We start from the raw sequence: 22820 nt of genomic DNA, 5'->3' as shown, positions 1-22820 counted from the left end.
ACAATCTTCCAGTAAAATCTGTATAATAGGAGTGAGCAAGGGCGTAACTACAATAGGTGCAGGGGGTGCAGCTGCTATGGGGCCCAGAGCTGAGAGGGGCCCTCTTAGCCTATCAAAGTATCATGCGCTGTATTCATTTTTCAGCATTAGCTGATAAATAGGGGCCCTTATAAACTTTTGCTATGGGGCCCACATGTATCTACTTACGCCACTGGGAGTGAGTATTAACATAAAATGCGAGTCTACTACACATGTGTAATATGTCACAAAGACATAATCTATATTGCATTTAATTTGATAAATGCGTCTTTTTTTTAAATACAAATACGAATGAATACGACATCAATAGAATACGGCTGTTTTTAACATGAAAACATAGTACTTTAATTATTTACTAACAATTCGTATTTGTAAAAAATACGAATAAGAATCGTAAACGCACACGAATCGTAAAAAAATACGCCAAAAAAATACACCTTGATTTTGAAGTGTAATGATAAAAGTGTATTTCACATCTTATCATTTACACATGAGGAAAAAATCTGAAAATAACCCCCAGCTGATCAAAATCACAAATGTGTGACTTATAAAAGGCCTCTAAGCACAAATACACACTTCTCAGCTTGAAACATGGCACAAGGTTTGCATTCACAGACCATTTCAGTGTGGGCTATGAGATACCTGGGCCGAGATTTAATGGAATGTGAAAAAAATAGCATTCTCCAAAATCGCACCACATCGCACTTTTTTAAATTGCATTTTTTTCTGCTACTTTGCATATTTCATGAGATCTGAATTTGTGGCAAAAGAGTGCGATATGGTGCATTTTTTAGTCATGAAATTTGTGCGATTTTTAGTCCTGAAAAAAAATGTGGGATTTTCTGTAAAAAAAGGTTATAAAGAAAATGGCGTGGGGTCCCCCCTGCTGAGCATAACCAGCCCCAGGCTCATTGAGCTGGACCTGGTTCCAAAAATATGGGGGTCAAAAACTGTAGGGGTTCCCCCTATTTTGGGAACCATGCCCTGGGGCTGGTCTTAAAAAAATCAGCGGAGCCCTATTTAAATGGTTTTCTGTTTTTTAAAACCAGGTCCGGCTCTTTGAGACTGGGGCTGGTTATGCACGCACCATTTTTTAAAATGATTTCTTTATTTTTACATTTTTTCACACTGCAGCTTGTGCGGATCTGACTGATCCATGCAGGCTAAAACCAATACGAATTTGTATTTTGAAATACGAATTTGGATTTTAAAATACACATTGGTATTTAAAAATATGAATTTGTATTTAAAAATACGAATTTGTATTTAAAAATACGAATTCGTATCAGAAAAAATACGAATCAATACGCCATCGGATAATACGAATCAGTCAAATACGACTGACTAGTAAATTATCCTCCGGAATACGAATGAAAATACGACTACACCAGTCGTATTCATTCATATTAAGAATACGAATATAATATTTTGTATTTGAATTCTTAGTAAATTTCCCCCATACTGTGGTGCAACATTTATCTGTGTTATCATCACCAGTTTCCTATGTGAAACAAACACATTCACCATACTGGTATACTTTAGGAGAGCAGGTTACAAAATCCCTCTTTTTGTCACAATCTTTTGAAACATCAACTTGTAACGGGGCATTATTGGATTTAGTATTAACAAATAATATAGATTTATTTTGAAATACCAAAGTAATTGTAAAAACAGGTGTTTGTGGAGCAATACAGCGCAATTAATTAAGTAGGGTGCAGCTATTCAAACATTCTGTATTGTGGATATATGGCACAGCTTGGCGCAAATTTATAATGAAAAATGTGAGTTGTTTGAATTTAAAACAACATTTATTGACATCAATATTTTTTAAAAACAAATTTCTTTAAAAAACAGATACTTATACATACAAGGTGCACATGGACATCTCAAAAGTTCTTTATCAGATATGTAAAGAATACCTCACCCTATTGCTGGATTGCGGTGGGCTAACTTTGAAAATAAAATCTGCGGCACCACCGCAGAAGATATGAGGGTAGAAGTCCAAGGGTCTTACTGCATTTCCAGTCCTTTTCAGGACTCCAATGTTTAGTTTAAAATTTTGATTTAATGCATTGTATTTCCTAGCTGCCTATTATACTCACCTTGCCGCCTGGTTACGCTGTCCCTCGCTGATCACTCTGCTGGTGGAGTGGGTTGTATGTGCAGCCCAGCTCGCCCGCAGGACATATATTATATTAACCCCTGTATACCCGCACAACATATTCTTTACAACTCATAGGGGACTTCCCTGATGTCACAAAATACTGTTTGAATAGTTGTCTCAAAGGGAGTACAGCGAAATCTTCAGTCCTAGTGATTTAGTACCAGCGAGGGTACACACCAAACGATATCTGCTGGTCTTACCCGCAGACAGATTTATTGCTTGATTTATTCTGCCTCTTACTAAGGCTGTGTCTTACTGGTTGTTGTGTGCTACCTAGAAGGGGTGTTCTATGAAGGACAGCTTACTGGCTATCTGCACACCACCATAATCACGACATCAGCATATGTACTACAAAGGGAATTATCCCACGCAAAAACAATAGGGCCATCTAGCCCTTAACACTTGCGAGTTACATCCAGTGAGGGTACACATCAAGCAATATTGGTTACAAATCCCTACAATAAATCGTGTGCAGCTGTGAGGGCTCACTATTGCAGTGACCCATACGCTACACAGCTGTGACGGTTATTGGGATATATACATATACCCCCTAGCTACGGCAACGGGTGTAACCATACTCATTAGCATCGTGAGGGGGCGCTATCAAATCACTGCTCTTTAACACTGATTATTATACAACGCTACGCAGAGACAGAAAAATATTGGTTACTAATACTGCTAACAGACCTGTCCCCTAGGCGTGTTGCAGGCTACACAGCCGACACGCAGGGAAAGACAGTATCTAAGTTAACAGTACCTTAAAATTGTGGAATAAGGGATTCTAGAGCTAAGGGACGCCGCATGAGCCCTATTTTAACCTGCACATGATTTCACTTGTCTTTTGTTTAATGTTATATGTAGTATTGTCATATTTTCGCAGCTACTCTTTTTTAAATATATACTAATAAAAGTTGTTAATTTTAAGTGTCAAATTTCTTTGAGGTGCACCACGACTGTGACAACTCTTGCTTTCTCCCTGTACCGTAGAAGTCCAAGGGAAAAGTGCAAGTGCGTCCCCTTTCATTGGATGTCCAGGTGTCCAATAGTGGGTGTGTGTACACCAGCGTATAGCAGCAACGCGTTTCGAGGAGTAATCCTCTTCTTCAGGCTGTATTCAAACATGTAAGAAGGTACACCACCTTCTAAAGTAACAATTCCCAAAAAAATTTTTTTTGAATTTTAGCGCAACCCCCTTAAAAAGATGTTGGTACACAATCAATTTAAATTTGATTTATTGTGACAAGACATAAAACAAGTGAAAAAAAAACAACAATTGATAGTTACAAAGTTTCCACTGACAGGATTCAGGATATCTTAATCACATCAGGAACAACATCTAAGAAGACTTTCTCTCACCATAGATTGGAATTGCAGTGGGCTAAACTTCCGTTTGAAGGTCTGCAGCCACACCACAGATGGCTTGCTATAGGAGAGTCCTCAAATTAAAGTGCAGGTGCGTCCATAAAGTGTCCAGTGGTCAGAAAGTGCAACGTTTAAGGTGCACTGTGGTTGGCAGTCCGTATCCAATAGGTAGCTACCTTTTGGATACGGACTGCCAACCACAGTGCACCTTACATGTTGCACTTTCTGACCACTGGACACTTTATGGATGCACCTGCACTTTAATTTGAGGACTCTCCTATAGCAAGCCATCTGTGGTGTGGCCGCAGACCTTCAAACGGAAGTTTAGCCCACCGCAATTCCAATCTATGGTGAGAGAAAGTGTTGAAGCATGTTGTTTTACTCCACATAGTGCCATTACTACGCTCATGGAAGAAGGACATTTACCAGAAGTATTATAAAAGATATAAATATTTATTCTTCATCATACACAAGAATGTAATTCAATACAATACCACATAACAAGACATCTTCACGTCTCGGCTTCCCCATCACAGCTTAACTCCTCTCCTTATGTGACACCCACGACCACCATAGGACAAACTCAACTTGGGTGCAGCTGTGGCTAGTTTTATAACTTGATGATTCGGGCTGACACTCCTAGTAATACGTCATAACCATCATTTCCTAAGTCCAAGTATGGTATTCTAGCTGCGTATTCTATTGGCACTTATTGTGGCTGGTCTTATGACATTGTTTCAGTGTGTGTGTGAAGGGTCCTTTCCAAAGACTATTCTGGAAGGATCATTACATAACATATCCTGTTGTTTTCAACAGAACATCTGGTTTTCATTAGATAACTAAAAGATGCATGTCATCTGGTCCACCAGGATCTCCTGGACTAGAATTATAGAATGACTAGAATCATATACCTTTAACAAAAGTCTTCTTTGATTTTGTGCCTGATGTGATTAAGATATCCTGAATCCTGTCAGTGGAAACTTTGTAACTATCAATTGTTGTTTTTTTCACTTGTTTTATGTCTTGTCACAATAAATCAAAATTAAATTGATTGTGTACCAACATCTTTTTAAGGGGGTTGCGCTAAAATTCAAACAATTTTGCTTTTTGGAATTGTTTTTTGAAATACCAAAGTAATAAAACATCTGTGAAGCAGTGACCATAACATGGTCTCACTGGAAATCTTTGTTTGTAAACATCAACATGTGGGACAGTCTAAAAACCAAAGTTATAGGAAAGAATACTTTGATTTATTCAAGAAATCTGTAAAAGAAATTGAGTGGGAAGCATTTTTTGAGGGGAAAAATGCAGAGGAAATGTGTGAAACCCTAAAGCATTTACTAGAAACACTAACAACTAAATATATACCAAAAGTCAATAAGGTTAAAAGCAATAGGAAAAAGCCACCATGGTTGGACAAAAAGGCAAGGACAGCAATAAGCAATAAGACAAGAACATTTAAAATGTATAAGGCTTAATGGGAATGATGAGGAGTTAAGTACAAAGAATTTAATAAAATTTGTAAAGCAGTAATCAAAGTAGCTAAAAGGGAAAATGAAGAGCGCATAGCCATGGAGAGTAAAAGCAATCCCAAGAAGATCTTCAAATACATAAACAGCAAAAGAATAATAAAAGAGAACATAGGCCCCTTAACCAACATCAACGGTAATAGTATAAGGACAAAGCAGAACTGTTAAATAATTTTTTCTCATCTGTGTTTAATAGAGAGGAGCCGATAGCAGAACTCTCGGGTACAACAAATGGGATGAGCCAACTAGACCTTATTATTGAATTCTCCACAGATGAGATTAATAATAGGCTCTGAAAAAAAAAAAATCCCCAGATCCGGATGGGATTCATCCTAGGGTTCTAATGGAATTAAGTGACGAATTAACAAGCCCTCTGTATTACATTTTTTGTGAAATCATTTATAACCGGTAAGGTGCCAAAGGACTGGAGAATAGCAAGGGTAGTAACTTTATTCAAAAAAGGAAAAAGGGATAACCCAGCAAATTATAGACCTGTGAGCTTAACATCAATAGTGGGTAAATTATTTGAGGGAATACCTGTATTAAGGGATGGTATCAAAAAACATTTAGAACAGCACAGTATAGTCAGTAATAACCAACATGGGTTTGTAAAAAATGCTTGTGCCAAAATATCTAATAAGCTTTTATGAGGAAGTTAGCAGCAATCTAGACAGCAGAAATGCTGTAGACATGGTCTTCCTGGATTTTGCTAAGGCTTTTGATACTGAATCACATAAGAGGTTGATAAAAATATTGGAGGAACTGGGCTTTGGGGTAAAGATTTGTGGATGGGTAGGAAACTGGCTGCGGGATAGAGAACAGAGAATGGTGGTGAATGGTGCAGTTTTGAATATGATACCTGTACTAAGTGGAGTGCCACAGGTTCAGTGTTAGGGCCTCTTTTATTTAACATATTTATTAATGATATTGGGGTGTACACTTGTTGGATGTGGTGGGTGCAGGATGCTGAGTGCTAGAGTAGATGAATGGAATGAGGATATTGATGCTTTTCGCTGACTAACTTCAGCTTTTTCAAGGTGGTCGACCACCTTAAAATAGCTGGAGTTAGTCAGCGAAACTTGTCAGTGTTTCCAGGAGTCCTCTCTTCTGATATCCTCATTCCATTAATCCAGGGGTTCCCAATCTTTTTCAAATCACGGCACCCTATAGTATCCACGGGGTATCCACGGCACCCCTAGGCCCAATAAAATAAATATAAAATTAAGTAGATTGTGTTTAAATGTGCTTCTTAGGTAAAGTTATGTGGTAAAGGGCACACATTTTATGATTGGCAGCCACCAGCACTGTTTTTGTCCATAAATAATTGACCATAAATAATTTGAGTTGGTCCTGGTCCACCAACCCGTGGCACCCCTGCAAGTGTCCCGAGGCACCCCAGGGAGCCACGGCACACAGTTTGGGAACCACTGCATTAATCCATTCTGGCACTTAGCATCCTGCACCCACCACATCCAACAAGTGGACATTCTCTTTGGGGCATTCCACAAGGTCCATCAAACTTCTTCCAGTTGCACTTTAATTCATCATCATATACTGCAACATCGTGAGGACAATTAGACCCAAGCCCGGAAAAGATTCAAGTGTTCCCCACAGTGGTGAGACCTTTACAATATTATCAGTGACTGTTTGCCAATCTTATATGAAACTTTACAGTCTACTGTGCATGCACAGGTCTCCACCAATTTCCAGAGACTAATTTCACTACAGTGCATGCCTGGTGGCCATTTTAGTTATGACTTTAGCTGCAGATGCAGAGGCCAATGTGCGACCCTGGAAAGGTGAGTATAAACACATGGGGAAAGTAAATGAGTAAAACCAATGCAGGTAATATATATATTTTTTTGTGTGACACGCTGGCTAATAACTCTATTATTGAATAACACACCTACTGAAAGAAATGGTCTTTCCAGCAGCGTTTGCTAATTATCTTCCACAAATTTCAAAATGCATGCTACAATATATTGGTTATTCATTTATGTCCACTGGCTAACACATACACTTGCACTGTAATTTGTCAGAAATTGGCGTCTCTTTGTTCTGCGACAATACATAAACATAATAATCACTGTTTTGAAATGAGTAATTATGCAAATGTGAACAGACTTAGTTCACAGTAACTAAAGCAATGTACAATATATCCTTCTGTTTGGTTCAGTATATCAATAATAAATATAATATTAATCAACAACAACAAAAATTCTGTGATTATTTCATGGAGCTTTCCAGCCTAATGAAATATCAGGCAATGGCAAATCATTACATTAATTATGTAAGCTGCTACCAACCTTTGGTGAATTGCAGCTGGCAGTTAGTGGTTGATCACACAATTATTTTTAGCAGAGGTCCCTCTGCAGTCAATCACTATGATCCTCACTCTATACTGCACAACTGTCCAGATTTTCGCAGGATCGTCCCATTTGATGGGGATGTCCCACCCATGGGCGGAGTGTCCCATGAAGGGGGACAGTTGGGAGTCCCTCTTGCCACACACTGCTCTGCCTAATAGAGCATCAGTGAATAGACTCTGTGCCACGGGCAAAGCATCTATCCAAAGACTCCCAGGGACAGGGGGCATGGCTAGCAATTCACAGAGCGCTGGCAATGCCCTCGTACTTTCAAAAACGTGATAGCCAACATTCTGAAAAGTCACGCCAGTTTCTCCAAAGCCACACACCCATTTTGGGTCCATTCACGACTGGCCGGAGTCCCGATTGGAGCGATAAGAATGTCGCGAGGTATGCTCACTCCCTTTTTAAGAACAACTGATCATCGGGCTTATGACAAGATGAAAGGAATGCAAGGATTTCAGGTAGGATGCCCTAAACCAAAAATGCGGTAAAAACCCAGTTATCAGGGTTTTTGCCGCATTTTCATATGCTCTAAAGCCCTTCCATCGGAAATGACAGCTTTTGCTTGTGATTCTTTTACTGTACCTTGAATGCCAAGGTTGGGAATGCCTATGTCATGAAAAATGTAATCCTTTCTACCTGGACTTCCATTTTAATGTATGATTGCAATCACCTGTGAATTTTTTTTTTATTAAATAAGAAAAAAAAAGGTGACACCAGTGCCAAGAACGCATTAGGTCAGTGGCATTTTAATAGAGGAGGCTTTTGTGTACCTCCTCCATCTGTCTGTCGGCAGCAGCACCATGCAGCACTATAGAGTCTAACCACTAGAGGGCTAAGACTCTAATGCATCGCTGCAGATTTCTAGCAGCCGTTTTTCTGGAGCCTTCCACAGCGATGCTACCATAGACACAGGACTCCGGAGCATGGTTGCCTACCTGGCCCTCTCCATGAGGGAGAACATTCTCTGTTCCTGGACTTCCCTGGTAATGTAGGATTGCCATCACCTGTGGGGAGCTAGATAATTGATAAGAAAGGTGTTTCACCACAGGTGATGGCAATCCTATATTACCAGGGAAGTCCAGAAACAGAGCACTTTCTCCATCATGGAGAGGGTCAGGTAGGTAACCATGCTCCGGAGTGGTCAGTATTAAAAAAATGGATGAAGCATCTAGGCCCCCTGAAGTCAGGAGCATGTGTGCACCATTCACACTGAACCTATTATAAATACCACTTTATTAGGTCCATTGTTTTGAACATCATTTCTAGGCCAGACATATCCTTAATGGGCCTGATGCCAAGTTGAATACAAAAAAATGTGTATTTGCTTCAAGTAGAGATGTATGTATTTCTGTGGCTAGAACATTACATAAGCCAGAGGCATCACTAGAGTTGGTGTCACTTGATGTAGTAACTTATGGAGTCATCCCTCACCACCCCCTCCATGGACCGCCTCCTAAAGCACACCATGTGGAATCCTTAGTAATGTTTTTGTACTAGTCTAACTTAATTCCTGCATATGACTGAATGTAATAGTCTAACTAAAGGCCCCTACACAATAGGCAGTTTTGAGCTCAAAGTAGTTAACTTTTCCCATTTTGAGCTATTTCGAGCTCAAAATCTCCTAGTGTGTATGGGCAGGCGATGAGCGGTAAGCATGCTCCCTATAATCTCCAGAACCACCATCTGTCCGCCTGTTTTACAAGCCGAGTGAACCACTATGCACCACTTTCCTACTGTGGAAATTGGTTTAACCACATTGAAAGTCACTGGACTGAGTGAAAATGGCTCAGTGTGTATTCACTGAGGTATTTATTGGCCAGCGATTTACACATCATCATTCACTACACACACTGGGAAAAAATCCGTAGTGTGTATGCACCTTAAGCCTTCCTGCCTTTTGGCATTTTGATAAAACAAACAGGGTCATTTCTAGGCAAATTGGCTTCCAATGCTAATAGTTAAAAATGTGATCCCATCCCCATAGACATTTATATAAAACAAATTTGTGCATGCCTTCCTTAGGTGAATTCCAAAAAGGGTGTGTGGCCTCACTGCAAGGGACATGGTCTTGCAGGAAAAGACCTTATAGCTCAGTTTTGCAACCTGCACCCCCATACATTGATCAACTGAGCATAAAAAAGAAGTTCCCGATTCCTGCCCCATACATTATTTGACATTTTCCTTCCTTACACATTATGCAACACGCTACATTATGCCACACACTGTAATGCCCCTTACAAAATAATACCACACAATGTATTGCCCCTTACACAATATGCCACACACTGTAATGCCCATTTCACATTATGCTACACACTTTAATGCTTGTTTCCCTTTATGCCTATTAAATATTATGTCAAACACTAATGCATATTACACATTAAGCCACACACTCCAAAGCCTATTACGTATTACTAGGTGGCCCATGCGAAAATTTAGCATACGGGTGGGTGTAGGATTTAATGGTCGGTATGGATTGCTGTGGGTGTGCAAAAGCAGGTGTGCGGGGGGCTGTGTGTGGTCGATGGCAGTGGGTGCAGGTGTGGATGGTGGCTGGCTAGTGGGATGTGGGGATGTGGGTGCGGGTGGTGGAGGGTGCAAACACAGTCAGTGGGGGTGTGGTGCGGCTCTTTTTGGTGTCACCCCAATGAAGGATAAAACCTGGGTGACATTCCTGTTATCGATCCAGCACATATATTACATACATGATAACATGTATATATGGGATTAAGCCACCAACCCCCCTGCACTTCATGGATGGCACTACAACTGAGGGACTGCAGTCGCCACTGAGTATCCCACTCTGCAAACATTTAAGGCACTTATGGGCAACTAATATGACAGATATTGATCTTAAAATTTGGAAGTGGAAAGAAACAAATTGTGCTTTAAACATAACTGCATGCATACAGTACTATAAACACCACAGAGAATTAAAAAAAAACTGTCTTTAATTCTCAATAAAAAAAACTAATAATAAATCTGTACTGTACAAGTACAAATTGTTAATGACTATACAACACTGTTATTCATGTTTTTATGGAAAAACATAATAACTCTTCAAATCATAATAAAACAAGACCTTGACCTTTCCTCTACTCTTCATATGTATACACACTGTTTTATGTCATTTTGTTGTATAGCAATTTTCTAATTACTTATGACAGTAAGATTACAATAGCTCTTATACAGTATACTGAACAACATAGAATCTTACTGCTCAGTTTATTGTGAAAGCATACTGTATATATCTGAGTTTTCTTTTCTCTTTGTAATTCCTTTTGGGGCTCGCTCACATCAGATTCACCCTGTCACTACTTTCCATACAATGTTTTGCATTATTTTCTAGAAAAATACTATAGACTGCATCATGAAAAATGATTAGTTGAAGCCTCCCTCTTGTTTCAAAGTAGCCCTATATTTATTTATCTATTTATTAACAGTTTCTTATATAGCGCATCATATTCCGTTGCGCTTTACAAAGGAGACAGTAATACAACAAACAGGGTATTTACAGACAGTCAAAATGTAGGAGGGCCCTGTTCGCAAGCTTACAATCTATAGGGAAATAGGCATTGATACATAAGGACATCTTTATCGCATCGACTCTACCAGAATGCAAGGTTCTGTGACTGGTTCTGGAATTTGATAAGCTTGCCTTAAGAGATGAGTTTTTAGGGAACACTTATAGGTTTGGAGACTGGAGGAGAGTCATTTGTGTGAGTCTAGAGTGGGCGCAACCCGAAGTAAGTCCTGCAGTGGTGAATGGGAGCGAGTAATGAGTGTGGATGAGAGACGTAGATCTTGGGAGGAGCGTAGAGGTCGTGTTGGATGATATTTTGAGATAAGAGAAGATATGTTTGTTGGTGTAGTTTGGTTTATGGCTTTGTGTGTAAGTAAAATTATTTTGTATTGAGTACGATAGAATACAGGTAACCAATGAAGTGACCAAGGAAGATTAGCCTTGCAGCTGCATTCCTAATCGACTGTAGTGGTGAGAGTGTGTATTGGGGAAGGCCAATAAGGAGACTATTGCAATAATCAATGCGTGAGATGATGAGAGCATGGATTAGATTTTATGCAGTGTCTTATGTAAGGTAAGGGCGAATTTTAAATATGTTTTTTAGGTGCATGTGGCATGATTTTGAGATAGATTGAATGTGGGGTACAAAGGAGTCAAGGATAACACCTAGGCAGCGAACTTGAGAGGTAGTAGTGATTGTCATCTTCTCAACAGCAATAGAGATATTAGGTTGGTAACTACTATTTATTGGCGGAAATATAATTAATTCTGTTTTTGAGATATTAAGTTTGAGGTGGTGAGATGACATCCAGGATGAAACAGCAGAAAGGCATTCAGAGACACGGCTCAATACAGATGGGGACAGGTCCGGGGAGAATAGGTAGAGCTAAGTATCAGAAGCATACAGATGATACTGAAATCCAAAGGAGCTGATTAGTTTGCCAAGAGATGAGGTATAGATTGAGGAAAGCAGAGGACCTAAAACTGAACCCTGAGGTACTCCAACTGAAAGAGGTAGCGAAGAGGAGGTAGAATCAGAGCGGTTAGATAGGTAGGATGAGAACCAGGACTATGTCTTTAGGACCTATGGATTGTAGTGTTTGTATGAGAAGTGTGTGGTCAACAGTGTCAAAAGCAGCAGAGAGATCTAGATGAATTAGTAGTGAATAGTGGCCTTTAGACTTTGCAGTGACCAGATCATTCACAACTTTATTCAGTGCTGTCTCTGTGGAGTGTTGGGAATGAAAGCCTGACTGATGCGGGTCCATTAAGTTGTGCGAGTTAAAGAAGGAGTTTGCATTCGCAAACCAACCTAAATTAGGCCTTCAGTCCACCACAAACCCAAAGATCCCAAATGAACCCTAAATATGCCCTACATGCCTCTCAGATCTCCTAACGTGCCAATCACGTCACACAGCCCACCCATCACATCATCTCCATATGCAGAGAGGACTCTTTTTGCATCATTTCAGTCTTGTTTACTGCATTATTAGGAAAGCAAAGAATAAATCAGAGTGGTGCACAGAGCCAGGGGTTCATGCTAAACTCAGTACATTTTGCCCACCACTAGAAATACATAGGGGGAAGTTTACTACAATCAAAAGGGTACGAATACACCCATTTTTACGCACTTGATGTACAGTACGGTTCGGACCCAGTGGGCGAATTCGGCGAATTTGCCATTTTTATGAACATAAACTTCAGCCGAATTTGACTGTACAAATGAATACACCATCGATCAGTGGCGTAGCTACCATGCAGAAGACAGCGCTGGAGCCACCCTTCCTGCTTCTGCCGCCTGATGGGCACCGGCAGCGCTTGCCACAGGCCCCGCTGGAGCTCACTCCCCCAAGCAGCAGAAGCAGGGAGGGTGGTTCCAGCGGTGCACTAGCTCCGGAAGCCGTTACTGTCACAGGGCGCACTGTGCACTGGAGACAGTCTCCTGACGCCCACCAAGAGCCGCCCACTACAATCTGCCCGTTGTGTCTGGGAGGGAGGCACCGTGCTTCTCCAGTGGACTCAGAGCCTGGGGATAGAAGGGGTCAGAGCAGAAACCCAGAGCCACTCCATGAGGGGTAGGGAGGAGGACCCACTGCCCAGAGCATTGCCAGCTAGGGGTTAGGGGAACCCGCTCCGTGGGGAGCAGGGAAAATGACCATCTGCTTACCTTGATTGCCCGGCTGCAAGTAAGCCCTAAGCACACAGAGTGTAGCCAGTGAATACGGTACATCGGAGGCTGCTGCTGCAGTGGAAGCGATGGATGCTAGAAGTGACAACAGCTCCCTCAGGCACTGCCCAGTGCACTGTCCCAGTGCAGCCGACTCCATCATATGCCTCTGTGTCGTCTCCCCTGCATAGACGTCACAGAGCTGCCACCCATAGAGGAGGTGAGTAATGATCACTCACTTCTTTCACCTGCTCCAAAGGCACAAAAAAGGGGGGGGGGTTTGAGGAGATCACAGGGTACTTTGTAAGCTGGATTTAAGTGTAATCACTGTAACCGAACCCCAGTCACACTGTGGGAGGCCTATAAATATCTGCTTTGATTATTGAGACCCCCTATCCCAGCAGCTTCATGAAGAGGTCAATGTGCTGAATCCGTCAAGCTATGCTTCCCCACATCCTCCTGTCAGTTTGTGTCCCTATATGGTGTTCTTTGTCCATCCGCCCATCCAAATGGCCATCTCCCCATCTATGTCCCCATATGGTGCATTGTCTGTCCTTGTCCCCCATCCACCCATGCCCTTCCCCATCATTTGTCCATCCTTCTCCCCATCTGCCTATTCTCTCCCTGTTTGTCATCTGTCTGCCTATGCACCCCCTACCCCTGTTCTGTACCATAATAAGGTACTGTAGTGTCTCTCCTGCTTGCACCCCCTCCTTCTTTTTCTCTTCCCATCTCTCTTCCTAAGACTCCCTGAGACTCTCTCATTTACTCTCTTCCTGACAATCTGAAACTGTCTCCCTCTAATTTACTCTAATTATCTCTTCCTTCTATCTCTGTCTCTTCCTTCCAAGACATTCTCTCTCTCTCTCTCTCTCTCTCTCTCTCTCTCTCTCTCTCTCTCTCTCTCTTGCTCCTCCCTCTCTGGGGGGGCGCCAGATGATATCTTTGCTGGGGGAGCAAAATTTGTAGTTACGCCACTGCCATCGACAGAACTCAGTTGTATATGACCAGGAATTCTATGGTGGTCAGCAAGTTTACTATTATTCGTACTGTTGAATTCGGCTTTGAATTTAGCAGAAAATACTAATGTAAAATGCAACACATTTTCCATCCATATTTGGCTGAAGCCTGCACGGACAGATCCCTGCAAGCTTCTCTGTGTAAAAGGTAAAAAATATATACAAATAATAATAAAAAAAACTCCACACACACACACACACACACACACACACACGAGCATAACCAGCCCCAGGATCATTGTTTGCAGAAATACTGGGGAATATGAAATGGGGTCCCCCTGTATTTCTATAACAAGTACTACCGTAGGTCCTTGGCCTTGTTATGGTTCCCAAAATACAGGAGACAAAAGGAGTAGAGATCCCCTGTATTTTGGAAACCAGCACTGGGATATAACATCCAACAGTGTCATGCCACAGCCAGGGAATAATTTTCACATAAGGTCCCCGTCAAAGCATGAGCATCATGGCTGGTCACCCCAGGCTGGGTCCCCCTTCAGAGGAAACATGGGTGGCGGGCTGATGGTGTTAAAAGTGTATTAGAAAATGGTTAAATATTGGGTTCTGTAGTAGAACTACAGGGCCCTGCAATCCTCATCCACATGTCGAGACTTGGAGAACAATAAGTCCTAGCATGTTGGGCATAAATGGGCCTACTGGGACTTGTAGTCCTACTGCAGAACCAATAGCCCAATAACTGACACACACACACACACACACACACACACCTGTAAATATAAAACTTAGTACTAAATACGTTCATACATACTTATCTATAGAGTCCAACGTAGACCTGTGCTCTTGTCCAGTAGAATCCACCTGTTATATCCAGTATAACAGGTGAGGCTCTGTCTGCTCTACTTGCCCTGACCACATGTCACTGTCAGCAAAACAGCTGTGTGGGGGTATACTTTTTTTGTGTATAAAGAGGTCAATTACACTAAAAATATGTGTGTACAGTTACAGTATACATGTGTATGTGAGTCTGTATGTATGTATGTATGTATGTATATGTATATATCTCACGAGCAAAGCCCTGTTCATGTGCTTTTCCTTCTCTTACTTAAACCATCTTTGATGGCACTAAATCCTGCAGTTTTCTGTGACCCTGATACTTATTTCAGTGTCCTCTGCTGAGGCAGCAATGTTTTTGTACCATGTACTTGTCCTCTGTTGTATTCAAATATAAGTCACTGTTTTGCTTAGTCATTTATTTACTCTGATATTGGGTGCTGTGGATCCCTTGTGGTGTCCTATAAATAAAGGATAATAATAATAATAATAATAATAATAATAATAATAATAATAATAATAATAATAGATATACCACTTATGGGTGTGCAGTCATTACAGATGGTTCCACCCCGTTCCCCCTCACTTAACCTTTGGGGGTTAGTGAGGCAGGGATGCAGTGCTGTAAGTGAGGCAGTGCTGTGCTCCAGACAGTGAAGAAGTGCTGTACTGCTGTCACAGAAGCAGGGATGTGCTACTGCCAGTGAACAGGGTCAACTAAGCCATAGGTTCCCCACTAAGAAAAGTGATGGAAAACTCTCCCTCCCATGTGTAAATGTGCGTATGCATAACACACATACACCGTGTCAGGACCCTGGTGTCTACCATCTTATGTAAGCTGTCACAAGGGAGCTGGGACGGCACAGTGAGACAGTGGGGTCCATTCATGTAGCAGTAAAAAGAATAGAGAAGTGAGGCTGTTGAGAAGTAGCTCACGGCAACCAATCAGCTGCTATGAATAATTGTATGTATTTTATGAATAATGTATTTTAGAAATGTTACTTTAAAGTTGATTGGTTGTCATATCCAGCTTCTCCACTGGCTTACTTCTCTACTCTTTCCATTACTTTGTGAATAGACCATAGTGTCCCTTCAGCATTCCAGTTACCATGGGTACCTCTGGGACAGTGGGCCTTATTCTAGTTCACTCTTTCTGACAAAATCCTTCTTAGATGGACAAAACCATGTGCACTGCAGGGGGGGCAGATGTAAAATATGCAGAGAAATTAGATTTGGGTGAGTTATTTTGTTTCTGTGCAGGGTAAATACTGGCTGCTTTATTTTTACACTACAATATAGATCTCACTCTGAAGTAAAACCCCACCCAAATCTAATTCTCTCTGCACAAGTAACATCTGCCCAACCTGCAGTGCACATGGTTTTGTCCATCTAAGAAGGATTTTGTCATAAAGAGTGAACCAGAATAAGGCCCAGTGTCTCGCAGGATTAATGGAGAGGAATAGAAACACAACTAAATTCTATGCTCCAGGTTTAATAGTGCAAGTGGATGATTCTGAGGGACTGTGTGTGGCAGCCACAGGACATATGAAATAAGAGATTAAAAAACACAATGTGTAGTACTGTATTTTCATATAAATATCCACAATGAGAAAGTACAGATCAGGAAAAGTTTTTCAAATCTTCACACAGATGAACCCTAGTGTACCCAACTCACAATTAACCACCTAAAGTTAAGTATATAAATGCTTCTTTTCAAATTCAAAACATATGTGACCTTCACCTAGAGGAACTTGAATGATTCACTCAGAGAGTAGTGAATTTTGGTGCAATAAGGTTTCTTTAGGTCCAGAATATCCATACACATGTTGGTGTACCACACACATCATTAAAAAGTGATGAATACTCCTTATTGGGTTTTTTTGTTAATCACAATACCAAAATGTGTTCTTCCCAGCAAATTTGGTTTTCTGCAGAAAGCAAATGTTGAAGGATTTTGTTTTTGATTTTGTGAAGAGGTTTCCTTAGTGGGTTTTGGGGGATTATTGAGATGTGTGAAGTCACTAAGGGGTAGATTTATTATAGCTGCGCTAAACAGTTCCTGCTTCGCCTCATAAGTGAGGCGAAGCAGGAGGGGACACCGACATGATGTATCAACATCTTGCCGGCCGAAGCGGGGGAGCGCTAACTGCCCCCTCCGGCGATGTCCCTCCTTGGAGACAGCGCATCAGTTAATACTGATGCGCCATCTCCTTCCCCCCGGCCGGCTGACTGCGCATGCGCGGGATCTCACTACTCACGCAATATCCCGAGCGCAGCTCAGAGCCAGCAGCAGGGATCCCCGCCTGCAGCTGTCGAAGTCGATAGCTGCAGGCGGCAGAACGGTCAGCGATGCTGACCGTTCATAAATTAGGCAGGCGCACACTACGAAATATCGTAGCTGTGCTATGCCTCCTGCCCCACAGCGCCACACGCTAGACACCCACTCGGCGGGTGTCATAGATCAGGGGAAGCGCTATCCCCTGCCATGACGCAAGGGGATAGCGCATATTCCCCTGATTGCCTAATAATAAATCTACCCCTCAAAGATTTACAGAGGGCCGGTTTTAACTCTTTCTGAGCAGGCTAACCACTCGCAGTCATCTGCAAATTTGCAGATGAGCGACCAAGTTTGAATAAGGACCTTTTAATTATACAAATGAGAGAAATTGTATTAAATTTAAAAATAAACAGTATTAAATCAAATTAATTATACCTAGTAGTAAAAAATCTGTACTTTGATACGAATACCTAGAGATTGGTTCTATTATCTGAACTAGGCAAATGACTTTACCATCAGTCCATGGATACAGCTACTGTTAAGCTCATCTGCCAAGGCTCTGTGCTGTAATTATGTAGCTGTTATACTCTCTGATATCATATTATTTAAGATCTGTATTATACTAATTGCTTCACTATAATTTTCATGCCAGTAGACATTATGTGTAGTGAATATTCATGTTTAATCATATTTATTTGGCTTTTGATAAAAATACAATTATATATGTGTAATTTCTCTCTGTTATCATCCTTTGGGTTCCTTATCCACTAGTGTTGCATTTACAACAAGAAACAGGAGAAAATACTGCATACCTCCCAACTGTCCCGATTTTTTACAGGATCCCAATTTTATAATTCTCTTTTATAATCCCTCAGTAGAGTGATCAGACAATGCGCTAGTATACGCACAGGAAAACATTTCAATGACAAAGTTTGACATTTCTGGACACTACCCAACATCTTACTAGCCTGCTCAGTTTCTTTCATCAATTATGTATTTGAAAATGAAGCAAAACAAAGCTTTTACAGATCACATGCGGTCAGGGCCGGTGCAAGGCACCGGAGCGCCCCAGGTGAGGGGGGATGGGGGTGCCCCGGTGCCCACCCGCTACACAGGGGGGTCCGCACGGTCTGAGGGGTACCTCCTCAGCAACTTACAGAGCCCTGTCGGGTGCCGCCGTCGGGCCAGGAGAGAGGGATCCGGCCGTTGTACTGCCCAGCCAGAGTGAAGTGCTGCCCGCTTCCATCCATCATCATCCGCCGGGCGGCGGCAAAGGAAGCGCTTCTGATTTTGAAAACACTGGCCGCACTGTTTGGCTGAATCAGAAGCGCTTCCGGCGCCGCCGCCTGGCAGATGATGATGGACAGCAGCGGGCAGCACTCCGGCTGGGCAGTACAACGGGCGGCTCCCTCTCTCCTGGCTCTCTCTCCTCTCCCGGCGGCTCCCTCTCTCCTGGTCCTGGATGATGGCACCCGACGGGGCTTTGTAAGTTGCTGGGGGCGGTAAGGGCGCCGCAGGTACCCCTCAGACCGTGCGGACCCCCCCTGCTGCATATAACCCACCCCGCCGGATAGCGCCGCGGGAACCCCTCTGACGGACCCCCTGCTGCATATACAGTAGCCGGGGGGGGGTGGGGGGGAGTTCACCTCCGCTCACCTCCATCAGGGGGTGACCTGGCTGCTCCAAACTTCCGCCCTCCAGTGGCCGGCGCCCTAGGCAAATGCCTAAAGCTGCCTAGTGGTGGCGCTGGCCCTGCATGCGGTATATGGCATGACTGAGAGGCATTTCTTGCTACTGCACATGCATCCTAAGTCACAGTTGCAATTTCAGATGCACGTATGAAGAAGTGCATTGAAAATGTAACAGGGCATTCCTGGGTGGTGAATGGGAGGTGACTTATTAGATGCATGGAGACAGTCCGACTTATGGGTGTGTTATGGAAGTGTCACAGGCATGTTGGCAAAAGTAGTTGCATACTCAGACACCAAAGTGCCCACATAGGAGGCCATACTCAGATGGAGAAACTACACCTGCCATAGGGATGGGCAAGTTTCAGTGGTGCAATCTATGATGAATTTAATATTTGTACGGTCACTGGAAGGAAAGGACTTTGTAGTGGCATTTGCACAATGGGCCCATAAATTGCTTCTAATTTCTGGTCTTCTAGACTTGAAAGTGTTCGTGGAGGTCCATAGGTATAAAATGCTATGCTGCAAATGTGGGTTACAGAGAGGGTTGGAACAGGTGAAAGTAATCAAGGTGTACTGAATAACCTGTCATTTTTACACTAGAAAACTTTCTGGAAAAGTATAAGTGGTTCAATATGAAAGGTATTCAGATGTATAAAAGCAAGCTGCAGTGACCAAGCTGCAGTGACCATTACTCTGTCCACTAGCTCTCAAGAAAAATCCTCTAATATCGAAGTTATGAAATTTGACAGAGGTATTAGTTGTTTTGTGAGGAGCAGTACCAAAAATTCATAGTAAGTGTCAAAACTACAGGGTGCTGAGGCTCTCACTGTATAAATTCAAGTGGTTGAGTGTTAAAAGTATTGTGTACAATAGAGAGTAGTAGCAAGTTTCTAAAATACAAAGTGCTGTTGTAGCTTATTTTATGTTTTGCCAATTGTATTAATTAGAAGAATATTTCCATATCTCATTGTACATTTGCCTGGTGTGATAGCCTCTACAAGTAGCTACAACTTCAAGTATATACATATCATAGAAAGTAGCAATCCAGTACTTCACAAGTAAAAAGTGGTAAGAAAGTCAAAGAAAACCATATACTTTTTATTAATGTCAAAGAAAATATAAGCTATGGCTTAAGTATAAATGTAAAAGTTACTGATGAAATTTCTGTTTTGCTACATCTAGCTAACATCTATACCCCACCTACACTGCAAAGAGAGTCTTGGATCAAGGACACTTCTCGCTAGTAGTGTTCTTGTTACTGCTCGTGCACATACTAAAATCCAAAGTGTAAAAGCAAGTGTCCATCAAGGTAAAGCATGCTCTGAGTGTAAGCCTTGCCTTGAAAAATGTGCCTCATGAGAACATAAAAGGCTAGATGTATCAAGCTTCAAAAAGTGATAAAATGGAGAGTGATAAGTAACCAGCCAATCAGCTCATATGTCATATTACACGAAGGGTTAGAAATATCACAGACAGGGGCTGATTGGCTGGTTGTTTATCACTCTCCACTTTATCACTTTTTGAAGCTTGATACATCTTGCCCTAAGGCTGAAGAAAAAATTGGGCATTCATATATTCCTGATGAGAGTTTATTTTTATTAACACAATATATGTGGGAGTCTTATAGTTATGGCAGTCTTATAGTTATGGCAGTCTTATAGTTATGATTCTGCCGCCTTATTTTGCAATTTTGCAACCATTTGGAGATCTGAGTAGTAATTGTGCTGATGTAAACATTGAAACGAGGATGGTATTGTGGTGGATGCTCAACTGTTGTACAACATGATGGTGATGATTGTGTTGGGTTCAAGAAGATAATGAAGATGATGTTGATTGTGTCAATGTATTACAGCTAGCATAAGAACCTCTTTACCATGGTAAATTAATTTTCAGATCTAGTCAAAAGACAAAAAACTAACATTGTGTAGAAATATTTGAACAATTGTCAGTGAAGCTTATTTGCAAAGAGAACTAAGTACGACAGGGAGCATCCTGTTACACAGCAGACCACTAAAGTCATGACAAAGCTAGTATTGACCACATGAATGTTACAGCCCACTGTGTAGATGTATTGTCTGTAGCAAAAGCAGCAACTGTAGCATCTTCATCTTACTCCACATCCTGTCAGCATAATAGTGCTAGCACACAATGCCATGTCATTTTGTATCACTGGCTTCAGTAAAAACATACCAGTGGTAATAGCCTCAGGTGTCCTTATTACTTATAATGTGAATTGAATTGTGTGAGCTTTACAACTGGGACAAATAGAACATGTACCATGTGTTACACGCACAATTTACTCTGTGGTTCCAAAATTTCTAAAAAAATTGAGATACCTGCTCAGAAAATGCTGTTTGTGGCCCAAACCAATTCTGTTCATTTTCACAATGTAACTATTGTACAGTAAACATTGCAGAAGCTACTTTTATCAGCTTCTTAATCATTATAAAGGCCATGTAAGGTATTGCATATAATATCTAATTAAAACATTGCTACCAACTGTACCAATTTTTACAGGACAGTCCTATTTGCGGACACTGTCCTGAGGTCCCACCCATGGACCGCAGTATCCCCCATTGGGGGAGGGGTGGTTAGCCTGAGCACATGTGGGCAGCTTTATAAATAACTCAGAATGCATCCAATAGGGTCAGACTAGTTCAGTAAAATGTAAAGCAAAACAAACAAATAAATTAATTAGAAAAACTGAATAATATTGGCAAATAAAACTATTGGTTTCATGCCATATTTAGTAAGTTATTTTCTTTCCCACCCCCATGTTTTTAGAACCTTATCTCTACTTTATTGTCTATGTAAGACACAGAATGATTTCTTTCATTTGCAAGATAATACTCATTGACTCATATTGTTCATCACATGAAATATAAATAAATAAAAAATAATCTTCTCTAAAGACCATTTAAGTACCATGGCTTTTGATTAGTAGTATATATCTTCTAAAAATTGTATAACTTTCTTTTAATAGTAAAGAAGATGAAGATTTGAATGTATTTGAAGGAGAAAGCTCTACAGCAACAGGTAATATGTGAAACAATTCTAAATAACTTTTGCCCATGTAACAAATGTTAACATTTTTATGATTTAACATCTTCAATTTTTTTTATTATTTTCAGAAAGATATATTCCAACAATAATTTGTTCACATGATGCATTTGCTGAAGACAACAATGATGAAGAGAACGCACATCAAAGTGAAAAAAAGAACAATGAGGAGGAAAATGATCTGGAATTGTTTGTAAGTCTTTTTTTTTGGGGGGGGGGGGATATTGCATCTGTCAGTGTTCATCTCTTAATTCTAACAAATGGGGATAATTTACTTTTCTTTTATATACAGTACAGAAGATAAAGATAGTACTTTTTGCTGCATTCCTTTCTTTGTTGGAAAGGTGTTCCATTGTTATTTCATTTTGTGGATTCTTTTTACATCTTTACAAAGCAGTGGCTTTATTGTGTGGGTTACAATACGCACGTTTAAATATATTCTTCCTATTTATCATCTTTAATAGGGAATGGATCTATTGTTCATTTTAGGGATAATTGTGTTTTTCAATTCAGCTCATATTTTTGTACAATTCTCTGTTAATTGCCGTTTATTTTTAATCTGTTTTGCTTTTTTTAGTATTACTGAATTAGATTTAAAGGGAAACTAACATTTTATTTTCTATCATTGTGGAAAGTAGAAAATACTCTAGAAAGAGACTTTATTAAGAATTTCAGGCTACAGCCTATATAAAGGGTGATTATAGTGGGAAGCCATATCCTCCCACTCCTAACCTCATACAGTATAGAATCGCCAACAGCCTGTACTTAAGTTTTGAATGGTTGATCTGTTCTGTATGCAGGATGCATTGTTCTTGTAGAATGTGAAA

At 41.0% G+C, this 22820-nt stretch overlaps 1 protein-coding gene across 1 annotated transcript in view; it reads left to right on the top strand.

The window, feature by feature from the left end:
- PPP1R3A (protein phosphatase 1 regulatory subunit 3A) overlaps nt 1-22820 on the top strand; it is a 59030-nt gene that overhangs the window by 24614 nt on the left and 11596 nt on the right. The window contains exons 2-4 of the mRNA XM_083180158.1: nt 13195-13204; nt 21922-21969; nt 22065-22186. Coding sequence (XP_083036284.1) covers nt 13195-13204; nt 21922-21969; nt 22065-22186 — 180 coding nt within the window. The remainder of the gene's footprint in view (nt 1-13194; nt 13205-21921; nt 21970-22064; nt 22187-22820) is intronic.

This window comes from Crinia signifera, chromosome 4 (assembly GCF_055691185.1).
Source record: "Crinia signifera chromosome 4, ASM5569118v1, whole genome shotgun sequence".
Taxonomy (NCBI): domain Eukaryota; kingdom Metazoa; phylum Chordata; class Amphibia; order Anura; family Myobatrachidae; genus Crinia; species Crinia signifera.
The sequence above is the reverse complement of the archived record's forward strand: the minus strand, read 5'-3'. Positions and strand labels throughout refer to the sequence as shown.